This window comes from Bubalus bubalis, chromosome 4 (assembly GCF_019923935.1).
Source record: "Bubalus bubalis isolate 160015118507 breed Murrah chromosome 4, NDDB_SH_1, whole genome shotgun sequence".
Lineage (NCBI taxonomy): Eukaryota > Metazoa > Chordata > Mammalia > Artiodactyla > Bovidae > Bubalus > Bubalus bubalis.
This window is the reverse complement of record NC_059160.1, coordinates 19,754,074-19,773,359: the sequence shown is the minus strand read 5'-3', so window position 1 is coordinate 19,773,359 and position 19,286 is coordinate 19,754,074. Positions and strand designations below refer to the sequence as shown.

The 19,286-nt window shown below is 38.3% G+C and overlaps 1 protein-coding gene across 2 annotated transcripts; it reads left to right on the top strand.

The window, feature by feature from the left end:
* Window positions 1–165: 165 nt before the first annotated feature.
* LOC102402803 (C-type lectin domain family 2 member D11) lies at window positions 166–12,757 on the top strand. 2 transcript variants are annotated; one of them, XM_006059772.4, is made up of 5 exons: window positions 169–702; window positions 5,217–5,378; window positions 8,086–8,261; window positions 8,833–8,939; window positions 10,408–12,757. In XM_006059772.4, exons 1-5 carry the CDS (start codon window positions 651–653, stop codon window positions 10,526–10,528), a joined length of 618 nt encoding a protein of 205 aa, XP_006059834.2. In that variant the 5' UTR covers window positions 169–650; the 3' UTR covers window positions 10,529–12,757. The 2 variants fall into 2 exon arrangements, with proteins under 2 accessions (XP_025138993.1, XP_006059834.2); XM_025283208.3 differs by lacking the exon at window positions 5,217–5,378 and having other exon boundaries at window positions 166–702.
* Window positions 12,758–19,286: the final 6,529 nt, after the last annotated feature.

The window sequence follows — 19,286 nt, the reverse complement described above, 5'->3', positions numbered from 1 at the left end:
GAAGCTGAAACTCCAATATTTTGGCCACCTGATGTGAAGAGCTGACTCTTCTGAAAAGACCCTGATGTTGGGAAAGATTTAAGGCAGGAGAAGAAGGGGAAGACAGAGGATGAGATGGTTAGATGGCATCACCTGCTCAATGGACATGAGTTTGGGTAAACTCTGGGAGTTAGTGATGGACAGGGAGGCCTGGTGTGCTGCAGTTCATGGGGTCGCAAAGAGTCAACACGACTGAGCAACTGAACTGACTGACTGACTAACAAATCTATGTCTGTGAAGTAAACCGAAGCAATTCCAGGTCTCACCAAAGGATCACTGCCCTTCATTGATTGGTGCCCAGTGATGGAAAGGAATTTTTTTCTGCACGTTTTATTTAACCTTTTTGATTCAGGCAAGAAAATAAATCTGGTCCATGTTATTTTGACATTTTGACAGGGAAAGAAGATTGTGGAGTAGATTGTCTAAGTTAAAAGCACTTTGCATTTTATACATCTAAAACTCTTGTGAACTTGACTTATCTTGTTGCAGCTCACGTACTGGATGTGAGTTTACTGCTTTCACTTCTCACTTCCTGTTTTTGCAACTACTTATGAAACAGTGCCATATGCTTTTAATTAAATAGAGACATTACTGTGACGGAGACTTTGAAAATGTTTCAGAGAGACTCTATCTCCAAAGAAAACATGGAAGAGGGGCGATCTGGTAAGTGAAAATTGATAAACTTTGACAAAGTAAAATGGGAGCTGGGGAGGGGAATAATTCTTATTCCACTGACTACCGACAGGATAGAAATTGCACTTGAGGAATATCAGTACCTCACAGTTCACCTCTCCAGAAGGAGAGATGGTTTGAAAGTCTAGAGGTGGCTGAGAGGACAGGTTAGTGTTATATTAGTTATTACGCTACTGTTTATGTTACTTAAATATTTCACACGAATTACATTACGGGAGGTTAATAGAAAAATGCTCTTTGGGTTTATTTTATTAGTCTTTATATTTTCTCCAGGTTGCTGGCAATTTGCACTCTGGCAAGTCACATTATGATATTAAATAACAGACGATTATATCTCAGAGTAATGATAAGCAGACACCAACATTTGGTAATACATATACTAGTAAAAGTTGCCCAAACCTACTGTATAGCACAGGGAGGTGTGTTCAATATTATGTAACAACCTAAATGAGAAAAGAATTTTTAAAAGAATAAATACATATATATGCTTTAAAAAACTAACTATGGCACCTTTGCTGTAGTGTGATTGAATCTAGTAATCGCATGTTTGCTGCTGCTGCTGCTGCTAAGTCGCTTCAGTCGTGTCTGACTCTGTGCGACCCCATAGATGGCAGCCCACCAGGCTCCCCCGTCCCTGGGATTCTCAAGGCAATCACACTGGAGCGGGTTGCCGTTTCCTTCTCCACTGCATGAAAGTGAAAAGTGAAAGTGAAGTTGCTCAGTCGTGTCTGACCCTCAACGACCCCATGGACTGAAGCCTTCCAGGCTCCTCCATCCATGGGATTTTCCAGGCAAGAGCACTGGAGGAGGGTGCCATTGCCTTAATCACATGTTTAGAGCCTGCTATTTGTTAGACATAGAGCTACAAAGACAAATTACATTTAGACCCTGATTTCAGGGCTTCATCATCTCAGGGACAGACAAATGAGTTACTATAACTTGATGTGATTAGAGTGAGAAGATATTTAATGAAACTTAGGGAGTTGGTGATGGCATAATTGTGAAGTTACTTTTCACCTGGGCCTTGAATGATACTGTCACTTTTTCTGAAAGAAATAGGAATAAAAGTCAATTTTCTTCAAAAAAAATTCTAAGTAAATACAAAAGTATACTTTCCTTCCCTTGGTCACAAAAATGCCCTGCAAAGTTTCCTTTTGGGGTAAAGGGTAAATGTGATTTTTCAGTGAGATCATTAAATGTTTCAGCTAAAATCAATTGAGGCCTATTTTGTGTCCAGATAATTTTCTCTTGTCTCTCCCTCTCTGTCTGTCTTCCTCTTTATGTCTCATGGGGTCTGCTTTACTTTTGTGTTCTCTCTGTCTTTCATTCTCTATTCATTTGATTATAGTGGATCTTATATGGCCAAGCTTTATGTCATCCTATTTAGAGTACAATACCAAAGTAGTTTATATAATGTGTCTTACCAGAGATTTTCAATAGTGAACATAAAAAATATGAGCATCTTTTAAACCTAACCATTTTAGTTAAACGGTTTTTTTTTAATTAATTTATTTTTAACTGAAGGATAATTGCTTTATAATATTGTGTTGATTTCTGCCAAAAATCAACATGAATCAGCCATAAGTATAACAGTTTTGATTTAGTGAGCGCATCAGTATTAATTCAACATAGTGATTTATTATTAAAAGTATTTGTTGAAATATAGTATCTAGTTAATACTAGATTAATATAGTTAATAAATTAGTTAATATAGTTAATGTTGTTATTTCAACATCCCTGCATTACAAAAAATAATTATAACCTCCTTCTACTCTCCCCAGTTGATATTAGCTGAGAATTAATTTCTTGCTGCTGCTAAGTCGCTTCAGTTGTGTCTGACTCTGAGAGATCCCATAGACAGCAACCCACAAGGCTCCCCCATCCCTGGGATTCTCCAGGCAAGAACACTGGAGTGGGTTGCCATTTCCTTCTCCTGTTCCCTAAAGAGACTTTTGTTTATTAAAACCATGAATAATTATTGACTAAAATAAAAGTTGCCCCCAAACTGGGAATATTGATATACAGATCCTACTTTATAATTTAGAGAACAAATGTGTGGGTTTGGGAATAGGATGCTAAAGCCATCCACCAGAAAATGCTTTAACATTTTTAGTTTATAAGAAATTTGATGAGAAAGAGAAAGAGTGTATCTCATGCATGTTTGTACTTCAGCCCAGCAGAAAGAATACCTTTTACTGAACATCTATTTTCTGGTAAAAACATGCATTTCCATCTTTCTTTCCTTCTCCCTTTCTCTGAATTTTACTTTTTTATCAAGGACAAGACGATATTGAATTTCCTGAAACACAGGGTTCACGCTTAATCAAAAAGAAAATTCTTAAAGAGCTTTAATGTTTACTAGCTAAACCAAGGGCTTATGTAGCTGAAACTATTTGAGCAGTGCAAGTGTGAAAGCTATTATTATTATTTTTTTTAATTTAAACAGTTTCTGTAAGTTAACTAAGTTTTCTAGAACATAAAACTAAAGTTAAAACCAATAGACCAGTATTATGGTTCATTTCTCTGTTCTTCTGTGAGATAATCCCTAACACTATTTTTCAAATTAGAAAATTGGTTATTTTGTTCAGAGTATAATATAAGGCATTCGAATTTAGAGGGAGACAAGAAGAGACAAACCATAGGAGATGAGAAATTTTCCTTTGCTTTTCTGGTTGGTTTAAGAATTCAGTTGATTTGACATAGATAACAAGAGAAAATCAAAGAAAAGTTGGCTAACAAATATACATGGGATAGATTCAGGAAAACTGAGTAACTGGTCAAAATGGCCAAAAACTTCACATGAAATACCATCTCCAGCTAAAGACAAAAGATGTTGGGGGTGGCGGCTTGGGTTGCAAAGGGGCAGAAGGTCATTGACATGGACGTGAAAAAAGGGGAAGTTGGGTGAATAAACATTTGCAGGGCCACAGAGAAATGATAGATACAAAGCTAAGTCTGAGAGTCTGATCTCCAGGGCCTGCCCACTGTTCCCCACCACATTCAGGCCCATATCTTTGCCAGAAGTCCTTGAGGTGAAAGGAGGTCTGGGTTCCCAGGAGCCTGCCAGGAGGCTGGTGTCTCTTGGGTCACTGGAGCTGGCAAGCACTGGGGTGAGGGGTCCTGGGTTTGTGGGAGCCTGCAGGGAGTCACGTAAGCCTGCAGAATCAAGCCTGATGTGATGCTGGGGAAGGCAGATCTGGGAGGTGTAGCGAAGTCAGGTGCTGTTTTACTCCCCTTTTCCCAAGAGGAATGGGTCTCTCTCTTTTCTGGACTGCCTAGTCCTGAGGGAAGGGTTTTGGGAGGCTGATCCCGAAGAGTTCATCAGGAGCCAAGTGTCACATGAGCCCCACCTGGAACTGCTGGAGTTGGCAGGTGCAGAGGGGAGACAGGAGCCTGGGCTCCTAGGAGCCCACAGGAAGCCCTGGGTGGAAGCTCTCTGAGGCTGCATTCAGTGAAGTCACTAAGTCATGTCTGATTCTTTGCGACGCCGTGGACTGTAGACTACCAGGCTTCTCTGTCCATGGGATTCTCCAGGCAAGAATACTGGAGTGGGTTACCATTTCCTTCTCCAGGGGATCTTCCTGACCCAGGGATCAAACCCAGGTCTCCCACATTGGAGGCAATCACTTTAAGGCTGTATTATCTGCCTGGAATTGGTGGAGTACAAGGAGCTGGGATGAGGCAGGGAGTAGGTGTGCCTGGAATCCTTGGCTCTGGGGAAGGTATTTTCATGTGCAGATAATTTTCAAATTGATATTTCTACTGGGAGGTGAGTGGATGTGACTTCTAGAAACACTTTCACTTCTTTCTAATCTTTATGCTTTTTATGTACTTTTCTTGCCTCATTGGCATTGATAGACCCTCTAGTAAAATGTTAAATTGGATTGGTGAGAGCAGACATCCTTTCCTTGTTCCTGGCCTTTGGTGGAAGGGGTTCACTTTTTCACCATTAAATATCTTGTTAGCTGTACTATTTCTGCAAATGACAAGTATCGGTTTATGTCCTTCAATTCCTAATTTGTTGGAATTTGTTATCTTGGATGAATATTATGTTTTTCACATATTTTGTCTATACTTATTGAGATGATCATATCCTTTCTCTTCTCTTATTCTGTTAATATGATGAATTGCACTGATTAATTTTCTAATGCTCTTCTCAGTACTTCTAACCAGATTTCTCATTTAAGGAGGTAAATCTGGATTTTTTTTTTCATCCTGATTTTTACTCTTTTTGTTTCTTACTATTTCCCTAGCTGTTCTTCCAATTACTGGAAGATTCTCTAGGGGAAAAAACTCAATTTCTCTTACTCTAGTCCCCTTTGGGTCATGGCCATCATTTGTGGACTTTGATCTCTTGTGAAGAAGGTTGACAATAGGAGAGGTGAGGTACAGCTGACTTTACAGGTTTATTCTGTGTTAAATCAAGTCAAGTTTTTCTCCCTAATATGTCCATGAGATTGAGATTCTGACATTTGCATTTATAGGTAAATTACTTGGAATTCTTTATCTGCCAAGCCAATTGGGACGAATACTCCAAAGGATATGCCTACCAATTATATCTTTTGTAACTTCTGCCAAGTTTTATTGTTTCATCTTCATTGCATCCCTAGCTGCAAATCTAATGCTATTTTATTCTCTTTTCCCAGGTAAGTTGGGTGTTCTCTAAACTTTACAATGTTCTTTGCACTTTTGCTGCTAAGTCGCTTCAGTCGTGTCCGACTCTGTGCAACCCCATAGACGACAGCCCACCAGGCTCCCCTGTCCCTGGGATTCTTGAGGCAAGAACACTGGAGTGGGTTGCCATTTCCTTCTCTTTGCACTTTTACATAGTCAATAAATGTTTATTGAGCTCCATTATGAACCAGGCACTGTGTGAAGTGCTTGAGGTATGGTATACCATAAACAAAGCATGCACACACACACACACACACACACACATCCCCATGCCAGTGAACCCCTATTCTATCAGGAAGACACAAATACTATAATAAAAAGTAACAGGGTAAGGAGTACAAGGGGCTTTCCTGATAGAGGTGGTGAAGAATTCACCTGCAATGCAGGAGACCCCAGTTCAATTCCTGTGTCGGGAAGATCTGCTAGAAAAGGGATAGGCTACCCATTCCAGTATTCTTGGGCTTCCTTGTCGCTCAGCTTGTAAAGAATCTGCCTGCAATATGGGAGACTGGGTTCAATCCCTGGGTTGGGAAGATCCCCTGGAGAAGGGAACTGCTACCCACTCCAGTATTCTGACCTGGAGAATTCCATGGACTGTATAGTTATTGGGGTCGCAAAGAGTCGGACATGACTGAGCGACTTTCACTCATTCACTCAAGGAGTACAAGTGTATAGGCTAGCCTCCTTGAGAGGATGACTTTTCAGCAAACTTTTGAGGGAGATGAAGGAGCCATTGGCTATGTGAGGAAAGCATTCCAGATGGTGGGAACAAGCAAAATGAAAGAAGGAATCTCCTGATAGGTTTGAGGAACAGTAAGGAAGCTTCTTCAGCTGAAGCAAGGTGAGAATGAGGAAGAGTAATGGGCTGGGAGTCACAGCATTATAAGTCAGTTAAAGATTTTGGATTTTGTTCTGAGTGCAATGGGGAGGAACTAGATGAGAAAAATTGTAGGAGAGGAATGTCATGATCTGAATTTCATTGTAGAATAATCATTTTGACTATTACATTGAGAACAGATTGTTAGAAGAAAAGTTAGACATAGGAACAGCTACTAGGACAAAGTTGTAGAAATCCACACCAGATAGGACAGTGGCTTGGCCCTGGTGATAACAGTGGAGGTGGGACAGGGTATCGGAATCTGTCTATTCTGAAAGTTGAGTCAACAGTATTTCCTATCAGGTTGGCTAAGGGAGGAAAGGCGAGATTATGAAGCAAAAACATCTATTCTTCCCATAGCCTATACTCTGAAAATTGCTGGTTACAGAGTATCTAATCAGGGCCCATATATTTTTACACATATTTGACAGAAATTCACATAAAACAAAAAACTTCTGGAAACCCTACATCGTATTTTTGGTACTAAAATCAGTATTTGAACTATGCTATATTTTGTCTACTAGAAGTTTTTTTACCCTTAAGAGATGTAAAATCTAGGAAAGGTAAGGAATTTGCCTTTCTTTTGTCAAGAGAAGAAGGACAGATATAAAGAGGCTATGGGGAAAGGGAAATCTGTACGATGCTTGGAAAGAGTACTACAGAAATTAAATGCTACAGAAACTGATTTCTTTATAACAATTAGTGTCCATGGACCCCTGGGAAGTGAGGTACACAGATTCTCTGCTTGACGATCAGTGGACTGATGGCTTCTACACCTGAGATAAGACTGTTAGTGATGACTCCAGGAGGCGACAATTGAATGTACAACGCATACTTCAAGACTGACCTTGGGTAAAAGTTCACCATATAAAATATATATGCATTTATTCATATATTAGTTTCTGTAGTACATGTTGTTCCAAGGCAATTCTCGATCTAATAAAATCATTTAGGGAAAGCAACTACCACTAGCTTGCACTCAGCAAGTGATCACATATCTCAATACTGCATTTTCCAAGAAACCAAAAGAAGAAAATGATCTTAGAAAACACTGTTGTTTGGGGAAGCAGTGAAATGCAAACAAATTTCCAAATATTGACTAGCAGTTGGTGCTTTATAAATCGTTATGGCTAGTAGCATCCTAAGAGGCATTAGTAATACTAGTTGGCAATGCATTATAGCTCAGCAGTTCTGCACATAACTGAGAATTGGGCAGCATCCATAGAGGGTATTTATTACATAGCCAGGCATTTGAGAATGTCTTTCTGGAAGCAAAATATGATAATGAGGGAAATTATGTAATGAATGGTACTAAAATACATATAACGGAAAGCTATTTATTGGGAAAAGCAAACACATTTGGGCATGGAAGGCATTTCTAAAAATCTGTCTACCAATTGAAAGTAGCTCCTGCTCAGATGTGAAGAAAAACAAAATGCCAAAAGTTCTAAAAGTACAAGAGTCTAGTTGATATTCGATCATGTTTTTCTTCAAACCCCTCATTTTGAAATTTCCCTGGTGGCTCAGACGGTAAAGAATCTGCCTGCAGTGCGGGAGACCTGGCTTCAATCCCTGGGTTGGGTAGATCCACTGGCCTGGAGAATTCCATGGACTGCATATTCAGACATGACTGAGTGACTTTCACATATATATACTATGCAACATTTATGCATATGTGTGTATATATGTGTGTATACATACATACGTAAAGAAAAAAAGACTGACCTCAGGATGGTAAGTGGAAAAATAGATGAAAGGGATGAGAAAATTTGTTATATTCACTGTGTTTGTCCAACTTCTAGTGAGAAGGAGAGAGCTGGACTCACATGTTCCATATGTTCCCTGCTCAAAAGGATGGATAGGATTTGGAAGTAAATGTTTTTATTTTTCGGAAGACACAAGGAACTGGACATTCAGTCAGACATTCTGTACTTCACTGGAAGCTGTCCTTGCTCAGTTTGAAACTAAGGATGAGCTGGTAAGAAATATTTTTGGATCATGTTCTTTGTTAAATATTTAGCCCCTGAGAAGGCTATAGGCTGCATAGGGTGACAGCTGAAAGAAGAGGAAGGATCCCATTCCAGGCAGACTTGGGGACTTGGAGTGCATATTGGTGCCTGATATTTCTTGGGTATGTTCTCTGCCTGGAACCCTGTGAGACAATTTGGACACATTCTCTCTTGTATCCTCATAGTTAACCTTTAGTTAAAAGTATTGCTCCCATTGTACAAAGAAATATGGTAATTATGTAATTTATCATCCAAATCAGGACATTTTGGGGAGTGAAAATGACAATATTAATAATACGTTGGTGCCACAGTTATAACCTGGGACTTTCTCAGTCAAACTGAGATGTGTGGTCACTTTAATGTAATTTAGGATCAGAGATATTTGAGTGACTTAAGCTGAGAACTGGGGACTAGTCTCCCACCAGATTCTAAACTTATCAATTATTTAGGCTGCCATTTAAAGAGAGAAGTCTAAGGGGAAGAGGACTCAACGGTTAAATGAAGGAGACATGTGTTTTCGCTTTCTGTGTTTTATAATAGAACTTCCTGATAAGATACAAAGGCCATTCTGACCATTGGATTGGCCTTAGTAGAGAATCATCACATCATGTTTGGAAATGGACAGACAACTCTAAATATAATGCCTCGTAAGTTTATAGACTTTCTTCTACTATATTCACGTGTGGTTTGGGGTATGAATTGTGTTCATGAGAAAATAAATTTAATATCATGGAAAGGTTATGAATTAAGAAATAGAAATCCTTTGTATGCTCTTCCATTTATTAGTTGCACCTTTGGAAAAACTTTAATATGATTTCAGCTGAAAACTTTTTCATGACGATAACATTGGATATAGTTCTTCCACTTTCACCCACTGACTTAAACTGTGCTAATTCCCTACTTAAAAGGCAGAGAGAACAGCTGAGGCACACGAGGGTCCTACAGTCTTAGAAAGCCACTAAGAATTGATATCCACAGACCCTCAGTCCACTCTTTCATTTGCTACGTTCATTCTTAAAAGGAAGGTTGTCAGGGAACCAGTGGGAATCCTCCATAAATTATCTCTGGGAGGAACTTAGTAACATTTCTTGGATTGTGAGTGCTTCAGTGGGGATGTTTTGAATGTAATCATTACATTGGAGCAGATAGAATATAAGGGCGCAGTCACTTCCCTCAATCAAAACTAAGCCCTTTTAAGAATTTACTAGTAAGTAAACACTTTATTTTCACACATGTATGAAACAGGTCAGGAGAGCACTGAAAATATTCTTCACTCAAGGCCACTGGCAATGAAAATAATCAATAATAGATCAATAAATGATCAATAATAATAATAGAAAATGTTTTTTAGTCTTCAACCAAGTTGAGGACTAAACTAGACCATTTCCTAGATTACTCGGAGAAACTGCTCCCGAGAAACAGGGTTTCTAGCCCAGTTTTACATCTTGTCAGAACAGAGAACGTTAAACAAGTCAGGGTTACATTTTTTTGAGGTTTCCCCTAGGAAGAAAAAAAAGAATAGACCAGCACATACACAGCGGATCAGTATGGCCCTAGCACCTGGGAAGGGAGTCTTATCACCAAAGGAGACCAGCATTGATGTCTCAGGAAGAGGGACATTTAATCTTTATTTCTAACATGGACATTTTTACTTCTGGTCAATGTATCTTTTTCTTTAATAATTAAAGCAGAAGTATAACATATGCTTGATAGGCCACAAATAGGTTGTTTTAAATAGCATAAAACTTAATTCATGTATAAACCAGAATGACTTCCCTATATCTCAATATGTGAAATTTTCATTTATCACCACCCATGGCAACAGTTCACTTGGCTACCACAGCAAGCACTAGTTAAATACCTAGTCAACAACATAACTAGATTTGGGATGGATGGTGATAATCTTCTGATACTCCAGCAGAGACTTTGAGAATATAAAAGGAACTAAATACAGAAATGATATATATTTACTCAGAAGACTTATGAACAGCAGATTTTCACTTTTCTTTTGTTCACATTAACAGTAACTGCAGTGGGGGTGCTGAAGCATACAGAGGAGGAATGAATGTAGATGCCCAGCCTATGCTTTTTTAATATTTTTGTGCTTGGTTTTAGGTTTGCCATCACAGGAGATGCAACATGTGGCTATCTGAATGACCTTGGAGTTAGCAGTGCCAGGCGTTATACAGATAGAAAATGGATTTGCAGCAAACAAATAATGTCTCCATGTCCTTAAATTCTTCAAGTCCTTTTTAGGGAATTTCACACACCATCTCAAAGAGATGCATTATAAATTATGCACAGTTGCTGCTTTATTGCTTGCTCTTCCAAAAATATCACCAATATTCGTTTATAGTGTTGTTAACAGCAAGGAGACAAGCCATACTTGAATGATACAGGGATTTGGAAGAGCATGATTCTAAATTAAGTATTATATAATATGAGTTGATATTTATGTTTTGAACCCAGTCAATATGAATAAATGCCTCTTTCTATATACAGACAGCACTTTCTTTGCACACATGGAACTATAAAAATAAGTATGATAACTGAAGCCATGCAAAATGAGTTTAATCACTGATGTTATTAATTGGTTAACACAGTTGAAATTCTCTTACCATTAGTTACAAATGTATGGGGAAAATTGTTTTGGACTTCCCTGGTGGCACGGTGGATAAGCATCTGCCTGCGAATTCAAGGAACATGGGTTCAATCGCTGGTCCAGGATTATTTCACATGCCATGGAACAGCTAAGCCCATGTGCCACAATACTGAGCCTGGATTACAGAGTCCATGAGCAGCAACTATTGTAGCCCAAGTGCCCAAGAATCTGTCCTCCGCAACATGAGAAGGTACTACGATGAGAAGCCCGTGCTTCTCAGTGAAGAGTAGCCGCCACTCTCTGCAACTAGAGAAAGTGCAAAACAAAGAAGACCCAGTGCAGCCAAAGATTAACTCATTCATTAAATGTTTTGTTTTAAAAAGACACATATATAGGGAAATTTTTAAAACTCCCAAGACTAGGGACTTACCTGGTTGTCCAGTGGTTAAGACTCTGCTCCCAATGCAGGAGGTCTGGGTTCAATCCCTGATCAGGGAACTAGCTTCCTGCATGCTTAAACTATAAGATTCCCCAGGCTTGTCTGAGCCAAAAGTTCCCACTTGCAGCAACTAAAAATTCCACATGCTCTATAACAAAGTGAATCAGCTGTACAGCATGTGAAATCTTTGGTTGATGCATGTGAGATTTTACTCCAATTAAAAGAACAAAATCTTACCACAAAAAGCAGGAAAAGAAAAAAAAAAGAAAGGCATCACAGAAGCTGGCAAGGAAAAAAAAACAAACAGGATTCCACATACCACAACCCATATAGAAGATTCCTCATGCTGCCAGTAAGATCCAAGCAGCCCCGCCAAAAAAGTTTACTAAGCATAATATTTATTATAGACTCTATATTTTAAAACATTAGAAACACTGAAAAAATTCTTTGTACACTTTAATTCTTGGTGTTTATGTTATAAGTTACAGTGTGCTAAATTAATGTTATCCCCATAAATCAATATTTTGGTTTTGGTATTTTATATATCAATCTTTTGTTTACCCTTTATTCCACTCTAATTAAATCACAAATAGTTACTTCTACCCATTAGCCATGTGATACCCAATCTCAGAATATATGATTGAGTTTGATAAACAAAATGTTTTAAATTTTTACAGCATTAACTACACTGTACTCATGAGTATACAAAAGTAGAAAATAGTAACTTATAACATATCCTCTCTACCTACCTCCATTTCTCTTTGACTCCTTATCCCCTTGTTTTAATTTGTTTTCAATATCTGTGACACTATTTCTGTTTTATAAGTTCATTTGTAGCCTTTTTTTTTTTTAGATTCTACATGTAAGTGAAATCATATGATATTTGTCTTCCTTGTTAGTTTCTTAGTGTAATTTTATGCAATCTTGTATATATTAATTTTCCATATATGTATAAATATTATATGTTTAGGGGCTTCCCTGATGGCTCAGTGGTAAAGAGCTGCCTGCAATGCAGGGGACCTGAGTTGCATCCCTGGGTTGGGACGATCCCCTGAGGAAGGAAATGGCTACCCCTTCCGGTCTTCTTGCCTGTGAAATCCCATGGATGGAAGAGACTGGCAGGCTACAGGTCTCAAAGAGTCAGACACAACATAGTGGCTAAACAACAACATAATCAAATGAACCAATTCTTCAAAGTAAATCTTCCACACATTCTGTTAGTTCTGTTTTCCTGAAGAACCCCGACTGTCATAAGAAATTAATTCCTTACAAAGCAAACTTTGACTGAAGGGGACAGGGGACAGGAAGAATGCAAGATGCATTCTGTCTATTTCCTTTGCTTCCTTGGCTGGACAATTTGGAAGCACAAATGCTTGACAGGTTCACAGGAGGCATCAGAAAGAATGAACAGTCTGCTCAGCTTTTTCTAAAGATGTAACATTAAACACCTTAACCTTTTAAAATGTATTTATTTATATATTTATGCATTTATTTGTAAGATTTATTCATATTCATTAAAGATTTAAATTTATAGAATTTATAACTACAAAAAACATAATATAAATCAATAGAAGTGCTGCTAAGCAAAATTGATATGTCCATAAAGTGAAATAGTATACAATAATAAAGTAAAATTATAATAATGTGTGGAAGAAGCTATAAGATGTTGAGGAACTTGCTTGGTCATATGATAGTTCTATTTGAAATTTTTTCAGGAAAGTCTATAATGTTTTCCATCGTGGCTTACCAATTTAAATTTTTACCAGCAGTGCACAAGGGTCCCCTTTTATACACATTCTTGCCAAAACTTGTCTCTTGTCTTTTTTATAATGTCCAATCTAACATTGTAGCTTTGATTTTTGTCTCTGATGATTAGTGATGTAAAACATCTTTTCATGTTCCTGCTAACTGTCTCGATGCACGATACTGGATGCTTGCAGCTGGTGCACTAGGACGACCCAGAAGGAGGGTGTGGGGAGGGAGGAGGGTTCAGGATGGGGAACACAGGTATACCTGTGGTGGATTCATTTCGATATTTGGCAAAACTAATACAATATTGTAAAGTTTAAAAATAAAATAAAAATTTTAAAAATGTATATTCATTTCCTCTCCTCATGTTTTAATTAAATTATATGGTTTTTGTTGTTCTTGCTGTCGGATTTTGGGACTGTGGGCTGGGACTCCAGTTCTGTTGTTGGTCAAGGCTTCTCTGGACCAGTACTTAACCCACACGTACACTCAATCAACATGTGTAGGGATGACACAGCTGGGCTTATGGGAAGCAAGTGGAACTGAGAATCTGTGAGCTCTTCCCAGGAGGATAGAAGTTAAGACTCTGAGTTTTGCTACCACTGCCAATGTGGCTTTAGCAGGGTAGAGGGCCTGCTAAGCTGAGACCCGTCGTCCTGCCCAGAGTTCCACCAGGTATCATCATCCACATTTGGTGGGAGAGCAGGTCTTCTCTGTGTTCAGAGGGAGCTATGGTAAAGAATCAGCCTGCAATGCAGGAGACTGGGGTTCAATCCTTGTGTTGAAAGATCCCCCGGAGAAGAGAATGGAACCCACTCCAGAATTCTCACCTGGAGAATTCCATGGACAGAGGAGATTGGCAGGCTGCAGTCCATGGGGTCACAAAGAGCTGGACATGACTGAGAGACTAACACTTTTTTTTGCTGCTGAAATGTGGAACGTTTCTTAACAAAAAATATGTGATTATTGATAGACACCAATTCATTAAATACATTTTAATCTCATTGAAACAGGCTTGTTTTGGTATTTACTCAGGTATTTGCATTTTCTCACCACATTCTTTTTGGTTTTGTTTTGCATCAACTTTCTGGTCACAAGATAAGGTGACCAGGTTACCTAAATTTTTTTTTTTTTTTCCAGAATGATCACCTATATCAAACATGGTCAAAGCAATCTACTTTTCCTATAGGCCCAGTGTAACAGAGTTCCACAACATAGTCTCTTTGTAAAAATATGTTTTTTTCTTGAGCTCTGATATTTCATGCTCATGAGTCAACATTATCTTATTTTAACAGAGCTCTATTTTAGCTCTATTCTATTTGTAGAAAACTAATAGAAGAAGTACGTTCATTTTTGGTATTAGATCCTGGCCTCCTGAAGACATTTTGAAATGTTTCTGATATGGTAGTCAGTTATACATGATGAACACAGATTGTTTTCACTTTCTACTTGTGTATGCTCTACTCAACAGAATGGAGAGTGGCTGCCTCCAGTTCTCTCCAGGATGCCTCAGGTTACAGGAAACACCTATTTTCACCAATGATTTTAAGATGTGATGGAGTTACAGTTCTTAAAGAAGCCAAATAAGTGTTTACATTAGTCTGCAATTCACAGTTTTAGTTAAATGGTAGAGATCTACGAAGAAATCACACCACAGATGGGAGCCTAGAAGCCAAAGTTAAGCATCAGGAAGTGTGCTGGCCCCTAACTGAGCCTGTTCCATGGCAAAGACTCAGGCCATCATGAAATTGCTTCTCCAAGGAAGCCATCACATTCCAGGAAATGAGTTCATAGTCCAAAATCACCAAATGTATAAGGAAGACCAACAACATAAAATAAAGTCTACAGTATCCATCAACAAAATAATTTTCACCTAAGAAAATAGAATTAGCAGAACAATTTATAAAAATATGTAAATAATGCATATTCAAAAGAATAAGGACCTCCACTCCTCCACTGCCAAAAAGTTTTTAAAAGGATGTTGTTTCTTGTTCTAAGGAAATAAAAGAGCATGCATAAAACATGCAACTCACCACTGAGTTGAGGTGACAAGGAAGTCTAAATATCCTTAATCTCTTAGCTCATAATTAAAATTTATCCTCAGAGAGGCCTTCTTTCTGAAGGAAGGCAGTCATTTTCAGCTTGTGCCAGCTATCAGATTACTGTGTTTTATCTACAATCTTTACTTTCATTGCTTGGTCTGTATTAGTGGGCTGGATTCTAAGCTATTTTCCCTGAAGTGAGCTTGTGGTAAACTTGTGACTAGGAGACATTGGAGGGATATTGAGGAGGAAGGGTCTTCTTTTCCTGATTCTGATATTTCTGTTCAGCTTTCACTTTTTGCTCTTGCTACACTATGGCATGAAACTGACATTAAAAATGGTGCTAAACCATCAATAAACCTGTGGTGCCAAGCAGACAAATGAAAAATTATTATGAAGTTTGGATATTACTTAGCCATAACGAAGAATGAAGTACTGATAGGCTACAACATGTATGACCCTTGAAAATATTGTGCTAAGCAAAAGAAACCTGTCATCAAAGTTCACAGTCATGATTCTATGTGTATGAACTATCCAGAATAGGCCAACCTGTAGACATAGACACAGATGGGGTTTTGATGGTGATTGGGTGTGCTGGTGTGTAATGGGAAAAATGAAATGAAGTGTTAGTTGCTCAGATGTGTCCAGCTTTTTCTGATCCCATGGTCTGTAACCCACCAGGCTCCTCTGTCCAAGGGATTTCCCAGGCAAGAATACTGGAGTAGGTTACTATTCCCTACTCCAGGGGGTCTTCCCAACCCAGTGGTAAAATCCTGGTCTCCCACACTGCAGGCAGATTCTTTATCATGCCATCTAAGCCACCAGGGAAGCCCAAAGCAACTTCTTAATGGGTATGGGGTTTTTCTTGGGGTGATTAAAATGTTTTGAAACAACTAGAGATGGTGGTTGCACAACATTATGAATGTGCTTAATATCACTGAATTATTCATTTTAAAAGAGCTAAGTTTACATGACAGGAACTCTCCTACACACAAACCTTGAAGTTGCAAACTTTCAAAGATGTGAACCCATGTTGAAGGCCTGATGGAATTGGAGGCCCAGAGAAAGGATGAAGAGACATTAAGAAGAAGTAACTAAAGAACTAAAGAGATTCACAACACAGAAAACGGCATGGGGATTTTCTTTATTTCCGGAGGCACTGTTAGTTTTTGAGGCACAAGACCAAAACATAGAACAGGACACAAAGGTTGCACAGCCATTCAGAACTCAATCCAGTGCTACCTCATCAGCTATGATGAGGAAAAAAAGAGCCAGAACCCAGACGTCACTGGATTGTTTTTTCAAGAGGGAAGGTAGAATTGAATCCAGCAAGGAACCAGAACCTGAGCCATCAACATCAGTTGTGAGTGAAGCTGCAGTTTGCCTTCCATCTCCTATTGCTGACAATCCTTCAGCTCTACCATCTCCCACCTCCTCTCCCTCCTCCAGTCAATAGCTCTTCTCGCCTGTTCACTAGATGCCAGGCCCTGTATGCCAGCTGTTGTACTGGACATCTGAACTTTACAAGGTAATGTACTATAAGGTTACAATTATTTTCTCTACTTACTGTGTTTGTTTTTTGAATATTATTTGTCTGAAATGTATTTTAAACCTATTGCTGCCAGTACAGTAATACATCGCCAATAGTGTTAGTTGGGTACTTAGGCTAACTTTGTTGGGCTTACAAACAAATTGGCCTTATGAACACACCCACAGAATAGAACTTGTTTGTAGGTACTGGATATATTGTATTTTATTTTAATATGAAAAAAAATACTCTGGAGTAACGCTACTACAATGTGGGGAAAAAATCACATTTAAGGTGATTTCACAATTTAAAAAAATGGGAGTGTCAAATGAAGGAAAAAATTGGAGGATTAGAATTAGAAGAAGCCAATGTTATGTAATTAATGACCCCCCAAAAAATAATAATCCAAAACAGTGTATTAGAAAATAAAGGAAACAAAAGCAGAACTTTTTTTTTTTTTCCCCAGTAAGGTGAATGCTTAGAATTTATTGCTGGACTAGACTCTATCTTGCTGTGAGATTTTTAACATCACATTTTAAAATAATTATGTAGAACTTTTAGAACTGAACAATTTGTTAAATTTTTAATGAATCAAAGAAATAGCTGATTAAATTAATGGGTAATTTATGGCTGGCTTTATTTTTGGGGGGCTCCAAAATCACTGCACATGGTGATTGCAGTCATGAAATTAAAAGATGCTTACTCCTTGGAAGGAAAGTTATGACCAACCTAGATAGCATATTAAAAAACAGAGACATTACTTTGCCAACAAAGGTCCGTCTAGTCAAGGCTATGGTTTTTCCAGTGGTCGTGTATGGATGTGAGAGTTGGACTGTGAAGAAAGCTGAGCACCAAAGAATTGATGCTTTGAACTGTGGTGTTGGAGAAGACTCTTGAGAGTCCCTTGGACTGCAAGGAGATCCAACCAGTCCATTCTAAAGGAGATCAGTCCTGGATCCTGGGTGTTCATTGGAAGGACTGATGTTGAAGCCAAAACTCCAATACTTTGGCCACCTCATGCGAAGAGTTGACTCACTGGAAAAGACCCTGATGCTGGGAGGGATTGGGGGCAAGAGGAGAAGGGGACGACAGAGGATGAGATGGCTGGATAGCATCACCCACTCAATGGACATGAGTTTGAGTGAACTCCGGGAGTTGGTGATGGACAGGGAGGCCTGGCGTGCTGCGATTCATGGGGTCGCAAAGAGTCAGACACGACTGAGTGACTGAACTGAACTGAACTGATGTATGTAACTTAAACCTGAGGAAAATAAACAGATTAAAAGCTGTGAGAAATTTTAAAAACTTGGATAATAGAATGATGCCAGAAAATATTTAATAAGAACTCCAGTGGAAATAAATGAAATAAAAAGATAAGAGAGAGGCAATATTTGAGGAGTCAATTACAAATAATTTCCCAGAACTCTCATTATTGGGTAATGAAAATATAAATAGTTACAATTCCTTTTAAGAAACATTTGTCAATATCTACTAAACCTTAAGAATGTCCATTTTCTATAAGCTTGTAGTTTTCTACTAGAGAGAAACTCTCAGAACAAGCACCTGTGTGGTAACACTTTGCAGCACTACTTTAATAAGGAAATAACAGAATCACATTAGCTGAGTCTTCCACAGGGCAAGTCTCTTAAGACACTCTGCTTTCATATATTAGGAAATCTGCATTTCATCATGGAGACAGAGTACTACTCAAAAATTAAGCATTGTGCAAATTAAATTTAACTGAGGAAAAGCTCATTAACAGAGTTTAAAATAAAATATTTAATAATACATAAATTCACAAAGAGCTTATTAATTTTATGAAGAGCTGATGAAACATCATGCTCAGAATAAAGCTAATGAGTACTATGCAGAAGCATGTCCCATTCTGACCTTGGTTCAAAATCAGTTGTGTAGTTACATTATGCACAGTTCTGATGGGCTTGATTATTTGAATAGTTCACAGACTATAAATAGAAGATTTAAAGTAAGGAATGAAAATATACCTAGAGGAGGACATTAGGTTACACAGCAGAGAATGACAGCTGGGAGAAAAAGCAAATACTGAAGATGTATTTAACAAAAAGCTTGTCATTTTGTGTCCCTTAGTTTGGAGGTGTTTACTAGTATTTCTACATATTCTAGACAAACAGTTATTTCTATTTATCTTGAGGCCTTCATTATATTACAATATAGTTTACAGTGGATTCTTTGATTTTTTTTTTTTTTTTTTTTGGTCACAGAAAGGAACACCATAAAAATATAACTGTGAAGAAAATTCCTTTTCTAATCAGTTAAATGAAAATCTTGAATTCAAGTTCTCACCATCTGGATCATGACCAAAGCAGTCTGTTTTGCTTGTTTGTTTGAACAGATTTTTCTGCGTTTTAGTCACGTTTCATTGCTCTTTGAAAACTCTTAGCATGTCTCTTGAGAAGGCTTTGTCTCTGGAAGACAAAGCTGAACTCCAGAGACCTTTGGTTGTTCTTGTTCAGTCGTTCAATCCCCATGGATTGTAGCATGCCAGGCTTCCCTACCCTTCACTATCTCTCAGAACGTGCTCAAACTCAGGTCCATTGAGTCAATGATGCCATCCAACCATCTCATCTTCTGTCACCCCCGTCTCCTCCTGCTTTC

Excerpts from the sequence above, each read along its gene's own strand:
- LOC102402803 (XM_006059772.4), top strand. The coding sequence starts at position 651 with ATGTTTCAGAGAGACTCTATCTCCAAAGAAAACATGGAAGAGGGGCGA. Across the intron at positions 703-5,216 it reads CATGGAAGAGGGGCGATCTG|GTAAATTACTTGGAATTCTT; the intron begins GTAAGTGAAAAT and ends TTGCATTTATAG. Across the intron at positions 8,940-10,407 it reads AACTCTAAATATAATGCCTC|GTTTGCCATCACAGGAGATG; the intron begins GTAAGTTTATAG and ends GCTTGGTTTTAG.